This window comes from Erythrolamprus reginae, chromosome 3 (genome assembly GCF_031021105.1).
Source record: "Erythrolamprus reginae isolate rEryReg1 chromosome 3, rEryReg1.hap1, whole genome shotgun sequence".
In the NCBI taxonomy this organism is placed as follows: domain Eukaryota; kingdom Metazoa; phylum Chordata; class Lepidosauria; order Squamata; family Dipsadidae; genus Erythrolamprus; species Erythrolamprus reginae.
This window is the reverse complement of record NC_091952.1, coordinates 18,775,726-18,800,249: the sequence shown is the minus strand read 5'-3', so window position 1 is coordinate 18,800,249 and position 24,524 is coordinate 18,775,726. Positions and strand designations below refer to the sequence as shown.

The following is a 24,524-nucleotide window of genomic DNA, read 5'->3' as shown; positions in this document are numbered from 1 at the left end:
TAGGTTTTGTACTGAACCCACAAGATTCAGTATGATAAAAGATTAGCTCAATTTTCTTTAATTGCTATAAAAGTTCAGCTCTAGATAATGATGAAAATGATTAAAGTGTTTATGGGTAAAAACATACTATTTAATTATTTCCTATTTTAAAAGTAATTAAGGATCATACTAAGGTAGTAGAGAAGGAAGGACAATAAAAATAAACCTATTAAGTATTCAATAAATAGTGCATGAACTTACTACCCCTATGGGGGAAGCAGCCCATTAATGCCAGTAGGGTGGGGGCAGTATGGACCTCGGGGGGTAGTTTGTTCTAATGAGCCGGGGCCACCACAGAGAAGGCTCCCCCATGGGCCTGACAACCGGCATTGCTTAGTCAACGATACCTAGAGAAGGCCAACCCTGTGGGCTCTAATTGGTCGCTGAAGATATGTGGCAGGAGATGGTTCCGTAAATAGTCTGGTACTAACCCATGTGGGCCTTTATAGGTGATAACCATCACCTTGAATCTTGAGTCAAATACAGGTAGTCCTGTCTTAAAGATTTCCCTTTTTAGGAAATATTCATAGGTACAACAGTGATGACTAAGTAACTTTGTGGCCAATCATGATATTTCTAATCTTTACAGGTTGGTAAAGCAAAGGAAAGTCGAGGTAAGATCATAAGCAAAGCTTTGGTTTTGCTTAGTACTTAGGGCCAAGTTGCTGACCCAAATTGTGGTTGATAAACATACTTGTAATGATGTCTCCTGAAAGAGAAATTGCAAGTACAGTGGTACCTCTACTTAAGATTGCCTCTACTTACAAACTTTTCTAGATAAGAACCAGGTGTTCAAGATTTTTTTGCCTCTTCTCAAGAACTATTTTCCACTTACAAACCCGAGCTTCTGAAACTGTAACCGGAAAAGGCAGGAAGAAACCTCTGTGGGGCCTCTCTAGGAATCTTCTGGGAGGAAACAGGGCTGGAAAAAGTTGGGAGAAGCCTCCATTGGGCCTCTCTAGGAATCTCCTGGGAGGAAACAGAGACGGAAAAGTCAGGGAGAAGGCTCCATGGGGCCTTTCTAGGAATTCCCTGGGAGGAAACAGGGCCTCCACCCTACCTGTGGTTTCCGCAATCAAACACTATTTCCTTTTACATTGATTCCTATGGGAATAATTGCTTCTTCTTACAAATGTTTCTACTTAAGAACCTGGTCACGGAACGAATTAAGTTCTTAAGTAGAGGTAGCACCATACATGCCATCTCAAGGAAGAAGATGTTCTTCTCACTCCTTTGATTGGCCACAAATGATAATTACTCATGTTCCAATGATGCCCCATTGTTCACACCAATTAATTCTAGAACTGGGAATGAGGAATGGCTTTGAATAAGGGTGGATGTTATATTTTACTTCTAGCACCTACCTGGCAATGAGACATTCAAGACAGTGGTGGGTTGCTGCTGGTTCAAACCAGTTCGCCAAAACGGGTGGCCGGAATTTGGCCCCTGCCCACCAAACCAGCAGCGATGGCCAGCTGACCATGCCCCCAAACCTGTCCCCCAGTCATCGCTCCTTGAAAGAGGCTGGCAAAGAACCAGGGAAGGCCTGCCATCTTCAGTGCTACCGGTGTGCCCTCTGAAACTGTTGTGGGTGCGCGCACACCCGGCAGGCTCACGCGTGCCTGGCAGCATGAGTTTCTGTTTCTGCGCATGCACAGCAAGTGAAATAGTGCATGAGGATGCTCATGCAAGTGAGATTCCAGCCATTTTCACCAATATTTTTGCTTCCATGCATGCGCGGAAGCAAAAAATCATCAAAGATGGCTGAAATCTCACTCACGTGAGCATTTTCACATGCAATTTGGCTTGCTGCGCATGTGCAGAAGCAAAATTTTGCACAGGGGCGCATTTGGGTGCTTTGGAAGCATACAGCTGCGCATGCATCGCCAAAATTGCTACTGGAACGGAGCACCTGACCATTCCGGTAGCAGGCCTTCACTGCAAAGAACCCTCTGCACATGTGCAAAGGCTTCTGCACATACACAGAGGTCATTTCCCTGACGTGACATAGCAAAACACGCACTTCCAACGCGATGTGAACTGGTAGGGAAGGTAAGTGGAACCCACCCGATTCAAGATCACAAGACGAGAAAGAACATATTTTATTTTTTTTACATGACTTCCTGCTCCCTCTTCTCTTTGCATCCCTTAGATCAGGGGTAGCAAACTCAATTTACCCGGGGACCGCTGGAGGTAGAGTCTGGGTGAGGCTGGGCCGCATCAGGTTTTCCACAAGAAAAGTTCTTACAAAAACATTCCAATGTTATCAAATGTCAATCAAATACGTCTTTGCAGAGGCGATTCCCTAAACCAGAGGTGGCAGCAACCTGCAGTGGGAAAAGAGAAACGGGCTTCGCGACTGAGGAGGAGGGCACCTCAATCTGAGTATTGCATTGGCAGTTCTGTGTTAGCAAAACTTCAGAAGAGAAGGATCTAGGGGGTGAGCAGTGTGGTCGGGCAGTAGGAAAAGCAAGTAGGATGCTTGGCTGCATAGCTAGAGGTATAACAAGCAGGAAGAGGGAGATTGTGATCCCCTTATATAAAGCGCTGGTGAGACCACATTTGGAATACTGTGTTCAGTTCTGGAGACCTCACCTACAAAAAGATATTGACAAAACTGAACGGGTCCAAAGACGGGCTACAAGAATGGTGGAAGGTCTTAAGCATAAAATGTATCAGGAGAGACTTAATGAACTCAATCTGTATAGTCTGGAGGACAGAAGGAAAAGGGGGGACATGATCGAAACATTTAAATATGTTAAAGGGTTAAATAAGGTCCAGGAGGGAAGTGTTTTTAATAGGAAAGTGAACACAAGAACAAGGGGGCACAATCTGAAGTTAGTTGGGGGAAAGATCAAAAGCAACATGAGAAAATATTATTTCACTGAAAGAGTAGTAGATCCTTGGAACAAACTTCCAGCAGACGTGGTTGGTAAATCCACAGTAACTGAATTTAAATGTGCCTGGGATAAACATATATCCATTGTAAGATAAAATACAGGAAATAGTATAAGGGCAGACTAGATGGACCATGAGGTCTTTTTCTGCCATCAGTCTTATATATTTCTATGTTTCTATCCTCGAGTCGGCCACCCTCTAACAGGGAAGAGAGGAGCGGGATGGGTGGCTTTCCTGAGGCTGCTTGCCCCCATCCCCTGGTCACCTTACATTTGTATGAAACTCGGGCCACACTAACATTACACTTTGATATTGAGGTGGGGGGTGGAAACTATTGTCCTGCAGGCCACAGTTGTCCCCCGGGCTGTGAGTTTGATACCCCTGCCTTAGATTGATGAAAAGTTCAGGGACCTCCAAAGCTTGCATGCTCTCTTCTTGATTGGTTATAGCACAGTATAGGATTTTTTCAGATGTGTCAGTTTGCTAAAACACTTTATAGATTCGGCACAGCTATTTTTGTTTTCTGTTGGGCTGGGATTTTTTTTTTTTGAAGGTGGAATATTAAACTGTATTTTATTGGTTATTTTATCCTCCCTGGAAACAGAGTGCTACCTTCTCCATCAGACAGTTGGATGCATTGATTTCATTTTAATTTAGTTGGTGTACACACACTGTTATTCTTCAGGTGGAAAAAATGCATTTCCACCCTTTTTGAACATATTCAAAAAGCTGACACTATCCTTAAAGAAATTATTCTGAAATGCCTTGAGCAAGGCAGAATGGAAATTGGGCAGACATAAAATATCCTTGCAAATTGTGCCTGTGAGTCAGTTCTTCATTCCTGGTGACTGCCTGGAGTAGTAAGGTTTCCAGAGGTGGTTTTGCCATTTTGACTTCTGGGGAAGAAATGGTGGACTGTGTTGTGAGTGGATTCTTCCTTTGTTCCCATCCGAGTAGGTCCGAGCAGAACAGACTGAAGATTCCTCTGTGAAAAATGGAGTTGATGATCATGGGTGGAATGAATAGCCAGAGAGTGCACCAAGCCTTTTATAATTCCTCAATAGATAAGGGAGAGGAGTTGAGATTGTCCACAAGTGCTCAGGACAGCTGCTCTTCACAAGTAGATGGCAAGAGACTGTTCTTCAGTGGGCTTAGAGCTCTTGGAGGTGATGAGATAGCCATCTTGGTCAAATCATAGTTGATGCCTTTGAAATAACTTGACTTACTTACTTACTTACTTACTTACTTACTTACTTACTTACTTACTTACTTACTTACTTACTTACATACTTACTTATTTGATTTCTATGCCACCCTTCTCCATAGACTCAGGGCGGCTTACAAAGCAGGAGCAATACAAAAAACATATAAGAAACCCAAATTAATTAAAACCAATCTAAATTTAATATAATTAAGTTTTCATGCTTCCTTTCCTAATCATATTTGGAAATTACTTGTTAACTGCTTTTCAGCTATTAAGAAGTGTTAGATTGACAAGTTTTGTAGCACTGGGTTAATTTCTCTCAATCCTTAGTTGAAAGACGTTTTTGGCTAGAAGTTTAAAAACTTATTTTTTTCTTTTTGAATAAACGGCAAAAGGGTAATTAAAACTTTGATTTTAGAAAGTTAGGGCCCAAATACATTTGAAATAAGATTTTGGAATTAACTATAAAGAATCATTGCTATAGGAAAATGGCTTTGCTTTGATTTAAAAAATAATAAAACAATAATAAGACTTTAAAAATTGGACACTAAATGAAACTAGGGAGAATTAAATATTGTAATTAAGGAAGAAGTATATCCACATTTGACTCATAATGAAAGAATGCAGTAAACTATTTTAATATTGGGTAGATACTGAAGCATAGTTTTGAACAATGAACCCAGAAATTAATTGTAGTAGTGTCTTCAAGATTTTAAATAAGTTTTATAAGGGAAGGTTATGAAGGAAGAGAAACAAATTCTACCTGAACCATTCAGACTATTTGAAAGTGGATTTAAAAGTTTCAAGCTACAAGAATGATGTGGAACAAGTTATTACTCTACACATCCTAATGTTGCAGCAAAACTCAGTTACCAGTCAAGGTACTCTTAATGAACTCAATCTGTATAGTCTGGAGGACAGAAGGAAAAGGGGGGACATGATCGAAACATTTAAATATATTAAAGGGTTAAATAAGGTCCAGGAGGGAAGTGTTTTTAATAGGAAAGTGAACACAAGAACAAGGGGACACAATCTGAAGTTAGTTGGGGGTAAGATCAAAAGCAACATGAGAAAATATTATTTTACTGAAAGAGTAGTAGATCCTTGGAACAAACTTCCAGCAGACGTGGTAGATAAATCCACAGTAACTGAATTTAAACATGCCTGGGATAAACATCCATCCATCCTAAGATAAAATACAGAAAATAGTATAAAGGCAGACTAGATGGACCATGAGGTCTTTTTCTGCCGTCAGACTTCTATGTTTCTATGTTTCTAAGGGTACCATCTGATATTTTAAGGGATGTAGAAATAATAAACCAAAATAATAACCTAGATAATTTTCCTACATTGAATTTGCAAAAGAGACTTGTTTTGAAAATTTTTGGAAGAGGGAACAAAGAAAAAATGCAAATGAAATCAGATTCTAGGACATTGTTTGAAGAGACTACACATCAAGATTGTCAAAATAAAAGAAAGGAGTATAAAGTTGGTCTATTTGATCACAATTAAATATACTATCTCTGGTAACACTTGAAGGACTTTAGCTGATATCAGGATTAAAATAATTATGTTTTGTGGATTTATTTATAGATAAGAGAGTGAATATAGGATGATAGGATCATTTGTGGCATTTTAAGTGAATGTGATAGGTTATTAAAATTGTTTATATTTGTTCTGTTTAAATGGCAAGTTAGTTCTTTATATGTTTCTTTTCTTTTTCTTTACTAGGATCTTATTTTTTTTCTTTTCCATTTCTTTTTTCCTTTGCTCTTCCTTTTCTGCATCTGCCACTTATTCTTTTTATTCTGTTATTATTTTTAGTTTGTATTAGGTTTTATTTTGTAATTGTACTGTTTAACTAAATTTCTTTTTTTCTTTTTGCCCCCAAACAATCTGGGTCAACCTTGGGCCAGTGGTGAGATTTGAACTGCTGAACTACAGCTAGGAGTTAGCTGAAGTAGCCTGCAGTGCTGCACTCTAACTACTGCACCACCCTGGTTCTTAATGATCTACAAGGTCTCTCCCAACTCTGTTAATCTATATCCGTATCTAAAAATATACTGCAACCCCCCCTGCAAACCCAGTCCACTGAGAAATGGGTAGAAATAATGGCAAGGAAAGGAATATCCTGAGAATTTAGGTGAAGAGAATGGAATGGAATCCCTGGAAAGATGGGCTATCAGGTTGTTTAGATTTTTTTTTGCAAGCTTGCCCTTTGTAATTTCCTCCCCTTATATTCTTTATTCTGATAATTGCAAATACTATTGGACAAGGGCTGTGCTCTCTTGTCTGTATTCTGCCATAGATGGCCCAGATAGTGAATTTGGAGAGCCCACTTTAGTTTGATCAAGAAGGATATGCATAGCCAGCTGTTTTTGAACTGCTTGATGATAAAATTGTTTGCATTTGTGCATGGTGGCTGCAGATTGTTTTAATGAATTTCATTACTCCACCAGCTTTACTTTTTGGGAAGTATTTTCTATACTGAATCTCATACCATACCATCTCTTTAATAAGAAGAATATGAGATTTCCTCTCTGCTTTTTCCAGACAATGCAGAATTTAAATATGTTCCAGATATTTCAGTCTTTCCTTGTCCCAGGCCCTAAACTTTTAAGGCTGGCTAATTATGCCACTTTTAGAATAGAATAGAATAAAATAGAATAGAATAATAGAACAGAACAGAACAGAATAACAGAGTTGGAAGGGACCTTAGAGGTCTTCTAGTCCTGCTTAAGCAGGAAACCCTACACTTCAGAAAAAAGGTTATACTGCCTTCTGCCGCACGAATCCCAGCGCAGGTGAGGTTCCACAGAGTTGGCCTTCTCAGGGTCCCGCCAACCAGACAATGTTGGCTGGCAGGGCCTAGGGAAAGACCCTTCTCTGTGGGGGCCAGGCCCTCTGGAATCAGCTCCCCCCAGAGATTCACACCACCTCCACCCTACTTGCTTTCCAAAAAAGTTTGAAGACTCATCTTTGCTGCCAGGCCTGGGGTCATTAGATCTTTCCCCCACTAACCAACAAATGTGTATAGAATAAATTATTTATTGAGTGAATGTTAACTGAATCTTTTAATTTTTAGGATATTTTAAAAGTTATTATTATTAATTATTATTAATTGGATCAAATCGTTTTATTATGTATTCCCTGTTTGTTGTGAGCCGCCCCTAGTCCACAGAGACGGGCGGCATATAAATAAATAAATAAATAAATAAACAAAACAAACAAACAAATGAACGAATGAATAAATAAATAAATAAATAAATAAATAAATATACAACATCTTCTTGAAAACTTCTAGTGTTGAAGCATTCACAACTTTGGGAGATAAGCTGTTCCACAGATTCATTGTTCTGTCAGGAAATTTCTCCTTGGTTCTAAGTTGCTTCTCTCCTTGTTTGGTTCCCACCTATTGCTTCTTATTCTATCATCAGGTGCTTTGGAGAATAGCTTGACTTCCTCTTCTTTGTGGCAACCCCTGAGATATTGGAACACTGCAGTCATGTCTCCCCCAGTCCTTTTCATTAAACTAGACCTACCCAGTTCCTGCACCCGTTCTTCATATATTTTAGCCTCCAGTTCCCTAGTCATCTCTGTTGCTCTTCTCTGCACTCTTTCTAGTCTCAACATCCTTTTTGCATTGTGGCGACCAAAACTGAATGCAGTATTCCAAATGTGGCCTTACCAAGGCATTTAAAAAAATATTTTTAACATGTTTTTTGCAATCACTAACATTTTTTAAAGTAACTATGTTACCTAGTTTGGGTAATGAAATGTCTGCGCAAAAAAAGGCCTCAAAAAACAACAAAGCTGAGAGCACAAGGACCTCTCTCTCTCTTTTTATTAATAGGTACAGTACTTTGTGGGCTAAAGTTGCCTTCATTAGATGCCCTGTAAGAATTGACTTTAAGGCAGTGGTGAAATCCAGCAGGGTCCATCAGGTTCTGGAGAACCGGTAGCAGAAATTTTGAATAATAATAATAATAATAATAATAATAATAATAATAATAATAATAATAATAATAATTAGTGTTCAGAAACTTCAGATCGTGCAGAATGCAGCTGCAAGAGCAATCATGGGCTTCCCCAGGTATGACCATGTCACTCCAACACTCCGGTCACAATTCAAAGTGTTGGTTATGACCTATAAAGCCCTTCATGGCATCGGACCAGAATTTCTCCGGGACCGCCTTCTGCTGCACGAATCCCAGCGACCGATTAGGTCCTACAGAGTTGGCCTTCTCCGGGTCCCATCGACTAAACAATGTCGTCTGGCGGGTCCCAGGGGAAGAACCCCGACCCTCTGGAACCAGCGCCCCCCAGAGATTAGAACTGCCCCTACCCTCCTTGCCTTCCGTAAACTCCTTAAAACTCACTTCTGCCGTCAGGCATGGGGGAATTGAGGCATTCCCCCTCCCTCCCCCAGGCCTATATAATTTATGTATGGTGTGACTGTGTGTATGTCTGGTTTAATAATGGGTTTTTTTTAATGTTTTTTAAATTTATTAGATTTGTTGAGAGGGGCAGCATACAAATCTAATAAATAAATAAATAAATAAATAAATAAATAAATAAATAAATAAATAAATAAAAATTATTATTATTATTATTATTATTATTATTATTATTATTTATTAGACTTGTATGCTGCCCCTCTCGGAGCAGCTCACAACAAAATACAAAGCACAAATCTAATATTAAAAACAATAGTTTGGAGAACCAGAAAATGCCACCTTTGGTTAGTCCCAGAGTGGAGTGGGAATGGAGATTTTGCAGTATCTTTCCTCTGCCACTACTACCAAGCCACACCCAGAGACTCGATAGTGGAAAATTTTGAAATGGTGTAGTGGTTAAAATCCAGTATTGCAGGCTACTTATGCAGAGTGACGGCTACCATCAGTTCAGCAGTTCAAGTCCCACTGACTCAGGTTTGACTCAGCCTTCCATCCTTCTGTAAAATGAGGACCCAGATTGTTGGGGGCAATATGCTTACCCCGTAACCACTTAGAGAGGGCTGTAAAGCATTGTCCAGTGGTATATAAGTCTAAGTGCTATTGCTATTTTGAAGAAAAAACAGGTTTAGGTGAAACATCAACAAAAGGAAAGGCAAGAATCCAAAGTATTGTAAAATTTATTGTTTTTAAGTATTGCAGCTTTTTAAGGATAGAATGACATATCATTGCCACTATTGGTTACTGTTACACAAGAAGCATTTTACAAGATTTGTGGAAATTGGCATCAGAGTACATATTCATACAAAAACAGCTAAGTATAGATAAGTACTGCATTGCATGTGCTGTCTTTTGTTTTACATAAGGTTTTTTTTTTAAGTTGAACAAAAATTCAGGATACAGGACTGCATATAATAAACTTCAAAGCCAAAAGCAATGCAACTGGAAATTGAAGAAAATATTAAAATACAATGAAATGTGACTATAAGGCAGGCAAATCAGGACTTTTAACGTAGTACTCCATGAGCTTCTATATTACAGCAAAATAATCTGAAAGCACAATTTATGGAAAAGTTTAGTTTTTCTTCCCCAATCCTTTTAGTTTGTGTATCATATACAGGGGGAAATTGTGTGCATGTATGTTTGTGTGTATAATGTTGCACAGATCATACTAGAGAATACAGATTCTCATCTTGGCTAGAAATTTTATGCTACATATCTAGCTTTTTATTTAATTCAATGCTTAAAGAAGGAAAGTTGTGGATTTTTTTCCCCATTAAAGGTATCATTTCATGCATGTTTTTTTCTCCCCAAGATTCAGCTGTAAGTAAAAAGATATTCTCAAGGGTGATATTTTTATTCTTCTCATCACTTATGATCAATTTTCACATCCTACCTTAATAAATCCAATTTCTAAGTCTTAAGATTTACAAATGTAGAAACTGTGAATCTTGTATACTTTTAAGAACCTGCTCAAACCCACCACTATTATTTCCAAATCCATATTCTCCACCCCAAGAGTTGTTTTCCACTGGATTTTCTCTTAATAATGCTTTTTGGCTTTCTTATGTACCAGGAAATATTGATATTTTTTCTAAAATATAACCTGATCTGACCATTAAATCTTTTAACACATAAGCAGGTAGCTTACAGGTTGATAAATATAAACTAAGCCTATTTTTCCCACCATTAAATTTTGCTAATTTGACCTCTTTCTGAGCTGTCAGCCTCCATTCTATAGTCAAAGGTTAACATTTTACCGGCATTTTATCAAATTATCATTCTGGCTTGTTGGTCAAGAAAGAGACAGATTCATGTACCGGTAGCTTAATGAACCTCCTTTCCCCACTCGGTTTGGTTTTCAATTTAATGGGAAAAAAGTTAATTTCATAATATTCTTCCATTTTTTTTTAATGAAAAAGTCTACTCTGTAAAGTACATACAAAAGAATTCTTAATATATTTTTTGTCAGGAGCGAAAGAGTGTTGGGATCATGTTTGCAGGACTGGAAAAAAAATACATAAGTTTAAAAGCAAGGTTACCGGCATATTAGTGCTGTGGACTTTATCATAAAATTATTTGCAACAGATGCAGAGATTAAAAAATGGTAAAGGAAGGTGAGCTGATTGGGGAACCTTTAAAGCAGGTGTGAAAAAGGGAAGCCCAATAGATTGGGACTCCTTGTTCAAGTGAGTTCAGGTTTTCTGAATTCCTATGGTCCACTTCTATAAAATGCAAGTGACCCAGCAGAATTTCTAGAGTTGATTCATGATTGGTCAAAAACCAAACAATTGCAGAGTTACCCTGGGAACACAATTATTTTTGGCTATCGAATATCTGCTTTCCATGTAGCAATACTTGTCAAAACAGGCAACAGCTTAACAGCAACCAATGGAGTTGAATTTGTGTTATGTTAAAATGGACACTCAGCTTCCCAGTTTATCTTAGTGAAAGGACAAATGGGGTAATAGATACTGTCATGGCTGAGGCCAGAATACCTTGAATGGGGAGAGCAAGTCCACCTTAATAAACTAATGTTAAGAGAGATCTCACTGAATAAGGATACACTGGGTTAGGGGTAGGCAAAGGTGGCTCTTCTATGACTTGTGGACTTCAACTCCCAGAATTCCCGAACCACATGTCATAGAAGAGCCACCTTTCCCTACCTCTGCACTGGGGCCTTCTTAACCCAAGACTGGTGTTGAAAGCCCAAATGGGCAAGTCAACGGATGAATCTGGAGCAATCATGGATATTAACAATGTGCTTGGTTGAGTCAACTAAATAGTCCCATGGGAGGTATGGACACAAGCAGAAGAGAAGATAATTAGCAGCTCAGGAAACATAAGCAAAGTTGGACGTTTCATTTTGTTCTGGTGTAATAAATCCTATTCATTTTGTTTGTTGGGAAAGTCACGATCCCCCCCCCCCCCCCCATGCCTCTTGTCCGGATCTTCTCCAGTTAATAGAAGTTGACCCAGAAAAGTGAGCTACTTCATCCCAATGATAGAAAAGTCATTTCTTTTCTTCACCGCTACATATCAGGTCTTCTGATAAACATAGAGAGAAGAGACAGGGACGAAGTTGGCAGCTGAGTGCAAACCACTCCCTCCACTTCATTACGATTCCTACGATCCACTTTTTTCTAGCGTTTCATTTGGCTGACCTCACAAAGCCAGCGAAGAAAGCTTGCTTCCATCGTATTATGGTGGGCCACTACTGACAAACTTAGAAAGGCTCTGGGCAACCTCTCATGTCTGTCACCCCCTCCCCAATCCATGCCATTGCACAGCCCTGATCTTAGCATGCGCCCAACGATGCCAACTCAATACCGGTCCCAAATTTTGGTTCTTTTTTTTTTTACAAGGCACTCCTGTGACTTAGTATCTTGCAGCCATGCTGATGGTTCTTTAATTATGGTAGAGAATTTAAATACAGTGATACCTTGTCTTACAAACTTAATTGGTTCCGGGACGAGGTTCTTAAGGTGAAAAGTTTGTAAGACAAAACAATCTTTCCCATAGGAATCAATAGAAAAGCGATTAATGTGTGCAAGCCCAAAATTCACCCCTTTTGCCAGCCGAAGCGCCCGTTTTTGCACTGCCAGCGAAGGGAGCATCCGTGAAATCGCAGCATTGCAAAAACACCGAAGCCCTCAAAACCCCACCTCCGGACCTCTGTTTTTGCGCTGCTGGGATTCCCCTGCTGGGATTCCCCTGCAGCATCACAAAAACACAGAAGTCCTGCTGGGATTCCCCTGCAGCAGCGCAAAAACAACTGCTTCGCTGGCAATGGAAGTCCGGAGGCGGGGCATCCCAGCAGCGGCGGCGGGTTTGTAAGGTGAAAATAGTTTGTAAGAAGAAGCAAAAAAATCTTAAGCCCCGGGTTTGTATCTTGAAAAGTTTGTATGATGAGGCCTTTGTAAGATGAGGTATCACTGTAAATGCATATAAAATGCATTTATGTATATAGGTGTTTAGTAAAAATCACAGATCAAAGAAAGTGGGGGTGGGTGAGAAAAGAAGATGATAAAAGGTTTTTAAAAACCCACAAAAATTACTGTTTACTAATTTTGGCTCAAGAGGCCAGTAGATATGTTTCGGTCTCTTTTGGTTGACCCTCTTGATTATATTCTCTACCACAATTTTACTACTTACTAGGCTAGGATATGTGCATAGCAGGTATTTATGCTACCTAACAAGCACAGGGCAAAAGATGAGCAAAGAGTGCTTCATGTCAATAAATATATTAAACTGGAGGTAAAAGAGTTAAATGTACACTTAAAAAAAAATGAAATCTAAGAATTGATCTAAAAGAAAAGTGCCCATATTATGGAAGTTCCTATCACTACCAATGATAGAATCTCCCCCTCTTTTATTTATATTTGCAAAAGAAAAAAAAGGGAGGCTTACTGTTTCTTTTAATAAGGCACTAAATAGACACGTTACATAAAGGAAAGATACATTTGTAAAAAGTCTATAAATTCTTTGACTTTCACAGGAAGATAAAGAGTTATTCCTTGTTTTTATCTTTAAAAAAACTGCAAATTGGAGTTGTTGTAAAGCTATTATTAAGGAGCTATATAGAGGGAAGTTGAGGTTGTCTATTACTAGGCCCCCCACAAAAGGTGGCATTTTCTTAAAATGTTCATTTCTATATTTTCATTACGATCCCTTTAATATATATATATATATATTTCTTTCTTTCTTTATATATATAAATAGCATCCCAAATTATTTAAAACTTTAAAACTCATCAGATTGCTCTCAAGACTTTCTTCTTCAAATAATACAAAAATCGCATAAAAACAAGAGTTATTGCCTTTATATCTTTCATTTATGTTACCTTCCTAGTTAGCATCTGGCAAAAACCAAATTACACCTCCTTGTACACATATACAATTCCCCCTGCTAATTAGTTCTGGAACTATGTAGCCATAAAGATTGCCAACTTCTCAACTGGCCTGATAGCTGTTCCTTTATCACAGCGGTTCCAAACCAGGGGTGCGAGGCGATATTCCAGGGTGTAGGAAAATGTGGGTTTCAAAGTTTCAAAATTATATAGTGTATGTGCATAATTGTATGCATATAATTATCTACTTTTGTAAAAAGGTTGGGAACTGCTGGTTTATCAGCAGCTAAAGATGTTCTGTGAGATTCAGTGAGCTCAATTGCCTATTTTTTCCTAGTTTTGATCAAAGGCTGATGATATAATTAGAAACAGGAATATTGATACCCTTCAGTGATCAGCAAAGATCGAGATTGTAATTTGGAACTCAAGACACCAATTGGCTTGTTCTCCTCAGTCTGTGCAAATATGGTAAGATCAAGTTTCTAAACTCCACTCTGCCCAAAACTCTGTTGTCTGCCTAGGATGGCTTGGATTTTTTGGGAAAAAACGACTACCTTCCTAGTTAAAATTTAAAACGTTGTGCATACTCTATCTAGAGAGATTGATCTGGAAACGTTTAAACAATATCTTCCTCTTTGTCATTTATGCCTTTCACTCTCTGTTACTCAAATCATATGTAAATTAGCCATGTGGATTAAAAACAACCAAGCAGACTTTTATACCTTAAAAAATGTATTAAAAAAGACAAAATGGGAGAGAAAGACAGAGAGAGAGAGAGAGAGAGAGAGAGAGAAAGAGAGAGAACGCAAGACAACGCTTTAAAGAAGCAGATGATATGAGCTGATTTGTTTGAAGGTTAGATGCACCCTTGATCCAGAAGGATCCTGATAACAAATGGCAAACATAGATAAACATTGCTAAGAGGTTATAGATTTGCTTCTAAAACCTGAACATGACTCTTTTGCCTTGAATACATCATAGTAGCTGAAATACTTCCATCTACATGTCTCCCCTATTCTCCAACTGAAATAAATAAAAAACAGTTAAGGATCAAAGGCTGCCGTCGTGAGGAAGGTAATTCAGCAAGGGTGGTCTTCAGGACCCCGTCCTTTTCTTTTAGGATGGAGTGATGCATGAAGGTAGATGGAACTTCATACCAGGAAAGATGGAGCTGCAATTTTCTTAGCCCAACTGTTTGGCTCAAGTGCATGGCACTACTATGAACAGGTAAGTGGAATGCTGACTTAGTGGGGGATTAATATATCTTCCCTATTCCTTTTTTGAAAAAACCCTTGCTTTTCAGTTTGAACCTGAAATGTGGGATGAGTGGTTTCTTTCCTCCACTTAGCAGGATGCAAGGCAGAACTAGCAAACTGCATTTGGAAACCTGCAGAGTCAGATTAGCACAGGGGTCCCAAACATGGCAACGTTCAGACTTGTGAACTTCAACTCCCAGAATTCTCCAGCCAGCAGCTGTCTGGAGAATTCTGGGAGTTGAAGTCCACAAATCTGAACGTTGCCAACTTTGAAGACCTCTGGATTAGCAGATGTAAATAAGGACAATGCCGATCTTCCTTTAACCGTGGGATAAACGAAAAGTATTTTAGAGTAAACTCCATTTCTGGACCCTATAGGACAAGCATATGCTTGTCACTGGTCCCTCCTCCTACTTTAAAAAATAAAAATAAAATAAAGCAGCACAGGGACTATGGCTTTGGCATGTGAGCAACCTTCATTGGTAAAACATATTTAAAAATCTTGCAAAAAGCAGGGCGCCTGAACCATGTTTCCAGAAGCGCTATAAATCTCAAGGACTTCTGAATCTTGATGTTCCTTCACTCCTTTTATTATCTTAACCAGAGAGAGCGCCAAATTATTTTATTAAAAAAAAAAGATGATGACAATTAGAAGCCATCACCAGGTCATTAAAAAAGAAAATAATTTAATGACTGTGTATGCTTTTATGGCCTTCCTGAAATTAACCAAACAATAAAAATAGAACAGCTATTCCAATATGCCTTTTGGAGGGCTTGATTTTGCAAAAAGATAAAAAGACCTAGGTGCTTCAAAGCTCTGCAGCAGAAAGTTTATCTAAGCAAGAGATTCGCCTTTGGCTTCAACTCTGAGACGAAATCTACTTTTATACCGGTAGAAGGAGAACAAGCTGAAGAGATGTCAAGGGGAGAAGGTCTTGCTTAGGCATTGTTCAAGTTCAGGATGAGCAGCATTCCAGCCCCACTGGGATAACACACGATGCTACCCTGTTTCCCCCCAAATAAGACATCTCCTGATTGGGCTTTTGAGTGCATGGCAATGAGCCCAAGTGCTTTATTTCAGGGTTCAAAAAATGTAACACAGGGTCTTATTTTCGGGGAAACTTAGTAACGTTTTGCACAATTAAGCTCTTCATTTTTGAATCGTAATCGTTTCACGTTTTCAATAGCCGCAAATCAATTTCACATGTTAAATGTTCCCTTTAAAAAAAAAGCATAATGATTTCATAGGGAATGTAGGATTATGTAAGCATTATGCTGCTTGACAAGCCTGGGAATGAACCCCCGAGTGCAAGAAAAAAAAGGACTAAGAAAATACAACAATGGAGAAACATATACTCACAGGCGTAGAAATGGCCTCTTCCCCTTTTGAAACACACCTTCAAGCACAGAAGGGGAAACTATGGGACTTGGGTGCCATTACCTTGTTCATTTCTTTAAAGGGGCAATTCTTATACATGCTCAGCCCCTTCACAGTTAATGAAATACATGTACATGATAGGTTCTGGTCTCTTTTATAGGCATCTGTCTGTACTTGTCGATAGGTGTCAAGGAACTACCAGAGGTCTAAGAGAGGGTTATGTGACTGTGAAGAATTAAAAAAAAGAAAATTTTGCACAAGATGCGGTCCTCCTTCAAGCTCCACCCCCCAACCACCCCGGCTCCCATGAATCTATTCAGACCTCAACGCACTTTCGTCAACAGTTTTATGGTAGACAGATTAAGAGATTTCTAACCAACACAAGCACTGACACATTTATATTAAAAAATAGTGCAAAATTTCAACATTTATATAAATAATTCTAAACCCCTGCTTTTGTTTTTTTTGTTTTTTTTCCTATTGTTTTTCTCTTTCTCACTTTTTTTTTTACAACGTTCATACATGCTTTCTTGAGATGGCTCTCAAAAGTTGCCATGTTTCATATTCTCTAAGTTCAGAAAGAAAAACAAACCCCCCACAACAAATCATTTCCTCCCCTCAATAGGCCTCTTCTAATATAAAAATACTCCTGCTTCCCACCCCAACACACATACAGTTTCTCTTACTTTTTTTTAATATATATATTTATATATATATTGCAGATTTTTAAACAAGTGTTTTTGTGCAAATATTTTTTTTTCAATCTTTAAAGTTAAATGAAAGAAAACAAAGAAAAGTTGTAGCATCCACACACGCGGTTCAACTAGATACAAAAAACGGGGAAGGGGGAGAATGGAGGAGGAGGAGGAAGGGGCGGGAAAGGACTGCTGTAGATTTATTTAGAAAGGGAGGGGGAAAAATCAAAATATTCCTAACGGAGCTCAACAAAGAAATGTTTTTGCAAGTTTTGTTGGCTTGTGCATTCAGACCAAACATAACATGTAAATATTTATACTACACAGAGATGGAGAGGTGGTTTCACTCGCCCCTCCCCATCTCCATATTCTACCTCCCCTCCTATTTATCAAGAAGTGCAGAGTGTTTCCTTTCCTTTCTTCTTCTCTCTTTTTTTAAAAAGGGTGCCCTTTCTGTTTGTCCTTCTCCTTGTTCCACATCGTTGTGCTCTCGAGATTGCTGATGGGCGAAGGCGAAGGGAATGAAGGCACCCCACTGTTGTTCTGCTGGTGCTGGTAAAACGTAGATCCCGGGAAGTGGCCAATGACCTCATTGTACGTGGGAGGAGGCCCTTCCATCCGGCTGTTGCTTCCGTAGCAGGTCGCGCTGATGCCCGAGTTGCTGCTCGGAGGGCAGGGCCCCCCGTAGACGGAATGATCTATCAGGTCACTGTCAAAGATGGTTCTGTTGGGAGGCGCTCGGACCGACTCCCTGTTGAGTTCCATTTGCTGCTCGGGGTCTCGGAGCTGCAGGGTGCAGGGCCCCTGGTAAGGAGGCGGCTCTTCTCCATCCGACAGGGAGATGGTAGGGGGGAGGTCGATTTCGTGCTGCATATAAGGGTAGGTGGGCTGGAATCTATTGAAGCGGTCTCTCTGCAGGAAGGATGGGACTGCTAGCCTGTCGGTAGGCCTCGGGGTGTAGACTTGCTGCTGGAGAGAAGGAAAAGGAAAAACCATGAGGTTGCCATGCAGACCAAGGAGCCGGGCTGTCTCCTCTCTTTCAAGTCCATTCCTTACCTCTGTTACACCATTTCCCGACACTGTGCTTTCCGAAGGCCATAAGCTGCCATCCTAAAAAGTGGAGAGAAGACAGCATGTTTTTAGAATTGAATCAAATAGAATCAAATAGAATAATAACTTTATTGACACTTTGAAAGTACACTAGTCGACATACATTAAAATAAAATTTCTTTTAAAAAAAATACTTTATTTAAATACAGTGGTACCTCGGTACTCGACCATAATCCGTTCTAGAACTGTGGTTGAGAACCGATTTGGTCGAGTACCGAATTTATTTATCCCATAGGAAATAATGGAAATGGATTTAATTGGTTCCCAGCCCCTGTTAACTCGCTGGGAACCAATTAAATCTATTTTCTTTATTTCCAATGGGATAAATAAATTCGCTACTCCAAGCTGCAGGAAAGGTGGGGGCTGCTGGAAGCAATGAGGAAAGGAGCCCCCAGAAGCTGCCATCCCGGCAGCTTCAGGGGGCTGAGGAGCTCTCTGAGAGCTCCAAGCTGCAGGAAAGGTGGGGGCTGCTGCAATCTTGGCAGCTTCTGAGGGCTCCTTTCCTCATTGCTTCCTTTTATTACCTGTAAGCAGCTTCAAAAACTTTCTCCTTCCCTGTGGAATTTAATGGCTGCAACACGCGGCGATTTCCCTTCCAGTAGCAAGAGCGCCGGGAAGTCACGTAATGAAGGGAAGCTGCTGGAGCGGCAGCAATTGCTGAGATGGCTCCGTCGGCTTCCCTTCATCACGTGACGTTCCCGGCGCTCTTGCTACTGGAAGGGAAATCGCCGCGTGTTGCAGCCATTAAATTCCACAGGGAAGGAGAAAGTTTTTGAAGCTGCTTACAGGTAATAAAAGGAAGCAATGAGGAAAGGAGCCCTCAGAAGCTGCCAAGATTGCAGCAGCCCCCACCTTTCCTGCAGCTTGGAGCTCTCAGAGAACTCCTCAGCCCCCTGAAGCTGCCGGGATTACATTTCATATAATGAACAAAATTTTCTCTGGCTGTTCGGTATCTGAATTTTTGTTCAGATACCGAAGCAAATTTTTGCCGAAAATTTTGTTCGTTATCCGAAATGTACGAGAAAGGAAGCGTTCGAGTACCGAGGTACCACTGTATGTACATTAAAACAGAAATAGAACAAAAAGACAACAAAACAACAATATATACATATAACATACAACAACAACAAAAAAAGAAGAAGAAAGCATCCTGCTTTATACATGGAACATTTGGTATCTTATCTTAGTATCAATACCACTTAAATAGTGGCATAATTGGTTTGCAGCTCATACATAGTAAAAAAGGAATTATTTCCTTTTAATAGTTATTACATATAACATATTACATATATATACATCCTATTAGTTTTCCTGTTAATGTATCCATTTTATTTCATTTTTTCAATGGTATAGTAGTGCTTTGTATTAATAATATTTCCTCTTAATATCAATTTGATTTTTCTCTCTCAATTTAGTTTTTAAGTTCCCATTTTTCTTTTCTTTTAGTTTGTTTTTTGCAATCCAGATATACCATCTGTCCCAAGTTTTATGAAAATCCTCCATATCCTTGTCCTGTAATTCATATGTGAGTTTAGTCGTTTCTACGACTTCGTAGATTTTTGCTATTAGATTAAACGTTGTTGGGATGGATTCCTGCTTTCAATTTGAATGCATACAGCTCACAAAGGGTCACCACCTCCAATATATTTGTTTGTTCGTTTGTTTTGTCTTGCTTATGTAGTGTATAGTGGAGGTGGTGACCCTTTGAGACAGTGGTTCTCAACCTTTCTAACGCTGTGACCCCTTAATACAGTTCCTCATGTTGTGGTGACCCCCAACCAAAGGTCTAGCGCCAATTCTCCCAATAAAGCTTTAAGCTGATTGGCAGGAAGGTCAGAGGGACACCCCCACTGTAAACATCTGATTGGTCAGATTGTAAAAAGGTGCCAGAAAAGTTCCTAACACCATGGGAAATTTGTCTTTTCCAATGGTCTTAGGTGACCTCTGTGAAATGATCCTTTGACCCCCAAAGGGGTCCCGATCTCCAGGATGAGAACCACTGCTGGAACAAAATTTCATTTTAATGTACAGTCCACCTTTCTTAAACCCAACATACACTGTGGTAGTGTAGAGCAGTGTTTTTCAACCAGTGTGCCGTGGCACACTAGTGTGCCGCGAGGCATGGTCAGGTGTGCCGCGAAGCTCAGAAAGAAAGCAAGAGAGAGAGAAAGAGAGAGAGAAAGAAAGCAAGAGAGAAAGCAAGCAAGAGAGAAAGAAAGCAAGAGAGAGAGAAAGAAAGAAAGCAAGAGAGAGAAAGAACAAGAGAGAGAAAGAAAGCAAGAGAGAGAGAGAAAGAGGAGGGAAGGAGAAAGAGCAAGAAAGAGGAAGGAAGGAAGAGAAAGAAAGAGGGATGGAGAGAGAGAGAGAGAAAGAAAGTGAGAGAAAGAGGGAGGGAAAAAGAAATAGAGTGAAGGGGAGGAAGAGAGAGAGAGGATTTTTTTGTCCAAAATTCTTTTAGCCCCCCCCCTCAATGTGCCCCAGGGTTTCGTAAATGTAAAAAATGTGCCGCGGCTCAAAAAAGGTTGAAAATCACTGGTGTAGAGGTTTGAAAACACCTGTTCCTGTGTGCTGAGTGATCTATCCACCATGCAGGTGTTGGCTCAATAAAGAAGGTCTCCAGATGTGAATGCCATCCATTTTAGGGAAGCTAAGTGGCAGAGAACCTGAGCCCCAAGGTTGCATGTAAATACAAATAATGCCTGGAACCCTGTAGAGCAGAAGAGCCATACTAAATTAGCATTTTGAAGACCTCTTTCAAAAGTAAGCAGAGCTATGAATTTGTGAGTGGAGATTATTTGGGGAATGAAGAGGTTTCACATGTATTACAATCCTACACAAGGCTTAAACTACCAATTTTATCCTTTAACATCCACCCCTCCCTTGCAAAATGGTCCTGCTTATTGTGGAGAAGTTTGGGGATCACCATTTTGCACTCTGAAGGAAAAAAGGTTGCTGTAAAATCAATAATATTGAGCGTAATAAAGAGACCGTGGTTATATTAAGAGTTGAAGATGGCAGAACAGATTCTTGTCTAATGATATTTCAGAAGGTTTCGAATGTGACAAAATTCAAACTGCATTTTTCATAGGTTTAAGATCTCTCTGAGTTGCAAAGGAGGGGTATCACATTAATCTCTACAACCTTCTTTTAAAACACAGGAATATTAAAAATAGATAAGCATTCATTAGTAGTGTGTAGCTTTCGAATCGAAATGCTGGTTTAGGGGAAATTAAGGAAAGTGAGTGATTATTTATTTCACTGTGGCTGCCCCGGCTCTATGGAACCAACTATCCCCCCCCCCAATGTCCGTATTGCTCCCACCCTACTGGCCTTCTGTAAGACCATGAAGACCTGGTTTTACTGGGGGGGCATGAATTAACAACTGTCAGGGCCACATTGCATGAATGGTATATGTTAGTACATGGTAAATACTGTTATTTGGGATTGCCATGTCTGTTAAACTGCCTATACATTTACAGTTGTAATATCACTTTAAGGACTTTGGCTGGTTAGCCATAAGAGGACGCCAGTTCTCTTTCCTGACGATGACTGTGAATTGCCCATGTCACACCAACACTCCACAGTCTGCATTGGTTGCCGATCAGTTTCCGGTCACAATTCAAAGTGTTGGTTATGACCTATAAAGCCCTTCATGGCATCGGACCAGAATATCTCCGGGACCGTCTTCTGCCGCAGGAATCCCAGCAACCAGTTAGTTGGCCTTCCCTGGGTCCCGTTGACTAAACAATGTCGTTTGGCAGGACCCAGGGGAAGATCCTTCTCTGTGGCGGCCCCGACCCTCTGGAACCAACTCCCCCCAGAGATCATAATTGCCCCCACCCTCCTCGCCTTTCCTAAGCTCCTTTAAACCCACCTCTGTCATCAGGCATGGGGGAATTGAGATATTCCCTTCCCCCTAGGCCTTTACAATTTATGCATGGTATGTTTGTGTGTATGTTCGGTTTTTAAATAAGGGTCTTTTAATTATTTTAAATATTAGATTTGTTATATGTTGTTTCATTATTGTTGTTAGCCGCCCCGAGTCTATGGAGAGGGGTGGCATTGAAATGAAATGAAATGAAATCAAATCAAATCAATAGCTCATTCACCTTTTGCCTTTACCTTGAGGGGGGAGTGTATTTTGCTTAGTGCTTGCTATGTGCAGTTTGTAGATTATTTCTGCTTTATGTATATATGTAAATAATACTTATTCAGCATACTAAATCTGTGTCGTTACTGGCTGTATCACACATCCACACTCTTCCTTAATCTCTGCTCAGCGTATGTCGAAGGTCGGTAGCCTAGCTGCGCCGAGACATACCAACATATGTATGGGATTATGACTGCTTTATATTAAATGGGTTCTTTTAATATGGGGATTTTAGATAGCTTAGATTATATTCGACTTCTTTTTATTGCTCTGTATCTATTGTATTTCTATTTATATTATTATTGTAAGCCGCCCTGAATCCTTTGGGACTGGGCAGCACAGAAGTCGAATATATAAAATAAACAAAATAAAACTCTTCTTGGAAAACTACTTCTTTTCAAAACACACTTTGATCTGCAACATACAATTTGAGGCAGGTTTGCACATGCCTATCGGTCATCGGAGAGCCAGTCGCGAAGGGAGCACAAGGCTCCACCCACCTGCCCAGACGCCGCCATTTTGGGTTACTTTATTTATTATTTATTTATTTATTAATCAGATTTGTATGCCGCCCCTCTCTGCAGACTCGTGGCGGCTCACAGCAACAACAATACAATGTAAACAAATCTAATATTTAAGTTAATTTAAAAGAACCCAGTTTGGAAACCAATCATACATACTAGCATACCATGCAAAAATTTTATAAGCCTAGGGGGAGGGAAAATGTCAATTCCCTCATGCCTGACGACAGAGGTGGGTTTTAAGGAGCTTACGAAAGGCTAGGAGGGTGGGGGCAACTCTGATATCTGGGGGGAGTTGGTTCCAAAGGGTCAGGGCCGCCACAGAGAAGGCTCTTCCCCTGGGTCCCGCCAAATGACATTGTTTAGTTGACGGGACTCGGAGAAGGCCAACTCTGTGGGACCTAACTGGTCGCTGGGATTCGTGCGGCAGAAGGCGGTCCCGGAGATATTCTGGTCCGGTGCCATGAAGGGCTTTATAGGTCAGTGTATTATGCATGTGCAGAGTGTAAAAGAACCTAAATGGCAGTGTCCAGGTGGGTGGGTAGAAGCCTCACGCTCTCTTTGCAACCGGCTCTCCAACCACTGATAGGCATGAGTGAACCAGGAGCAATTCACCCCTGATTTGAGGGCATTGTTAAAAAAAATACGAAAAGAACCACTTATTGAAATATCTAAGTATTTAATCTTGTTATTCTTCAAGGTGACATCCCTGTATTTTCTCTATTCAATCCTCATAGCAGCCCCATAAAGTTGATTAAGCCAAAGGAAAACAAATAGTCATTGAAGACAAAAAAAAAAATCAACACAATTCCATATTCATGTTGCTGCTTTTTTCAATATATTGGTTAAGTAATCAGGCCTTTATGGCAAGCTATGTTTCTATCACCATTCTTTATTGGTGGAAGCCAGATTTCAGCAAGACAGCTCAATCCATGGCTTTTATTAAGAATAATGAGTCTCAAGTATCCTTTGTTCTTAACCTCTAGTTAATTAGCAGTAGAAAGACACAAAAAGAAATGAGTGTGATTTCTTTCCAAATTCTCCATTTCCCTATTATTTCTGTGTCTTCTTTCACTGAAATGCACTTAATGGTTTTTTTTGTCAGGGACTGGAAAATTCCTATTGCAATTTTTTCTCCCCCCAAAATAGGAACTTTTATAAGACAAAGCAAGCATCTTAGCACATATTTAAAAGCTTACTCCATACTGTTACACCTTGCTTCCCATGAATATCTAAAACAGTTCTTCCCTGCTGAGCCTTGTTAGCTGGGAGTCGCAATACAAATGCATTGGTCATTAAATTTTAGACAAATGTCTAGAACAGAGGTCTTCAAAATTGACCACTTTAAGACTTGTGGACTTCATCCCCCCAACTTCTGGGAGTTGAAGTCTACAAGTCTTAAAGGTGCCAAGTTTGAGGACCTCTGGTCTAGAACGTTATAAATCACAAGAGAGACTTTTATCAGGAGCACTGGTTAAAATGGGAGCTGTAGAATATATTAAGGACAATTTAGTACTTGCTAAGCTCAAATGCACTGGAATCTAATCATTTATTCCCCTTTAAGCTGTGACATTTGCTTAGAATGTTCATATTCTAGCTCCATAAAAGATGTGGAATTTCTTCCCTTTATCCAAAATCTGAACTTCCTCAGGGATATTTCATCAATGAGTTCTCCTCTTCTTCATTCAGGCTTCAGGATCTGCAGCATATTGAATCAAGTATTGCATGGCCATGCATGCCTTTAAAAGAAAATTAGCAAAGATGAAAATTGTACCGCCATTTGAAACCAGAAGAGGGGGGTGGCCAATTTATTGGTGTGCATCTAAACCAAACTACCTGATAATTGGCAATTATCACGCAATCAGGGAGTTACACAAACTTTGCATAATGAATGCAAATTGGATTGAAACTCCTAAAGTTATAAGTACAGCAAGAGACAGGATGCTAATCTGTTCAGGTCAGTAGAGAAA

General features: G+C 39.8%; 1 protein-coding gene across 2 annotated transcripts in view; it reads right to left on the bottom strand.

Annotated features, from left to right (window-relative positions):
- Window positions 1-16,532: 16,532 nt before the first annotated feature.
- The window catches only part of PMEPA1 (prostate transmembrane protein, androgen induced 1), a 114,219-nt gene continuing 106,227 nt past the window's right edge, over window positions 16,533-24,524 (bottom strand). Inside the window, exons 3-4 of one of the 2 annotated variants that reach the window (XM_070744564.1) lie at window positions 17,830-17,883; window positions 16,533-17,742 (exon numbers count right to left, since the gene is read on the bottom strand). In XM_070744564.1, the coding sequence (XP_070600665.1) occupies window positions 17,209-17,742; window positions 17,830-17,883 (588 nt within the window). In that variant the 3' untranslated portion in view covers window positions 16,533-17,208. The remainder of the gene's footprint in view (window positions 17,743-17,829; window positions 17,884-24,524) is intronic. The other variant, XM_070744563.1, reaches the window with a different exon arrangement.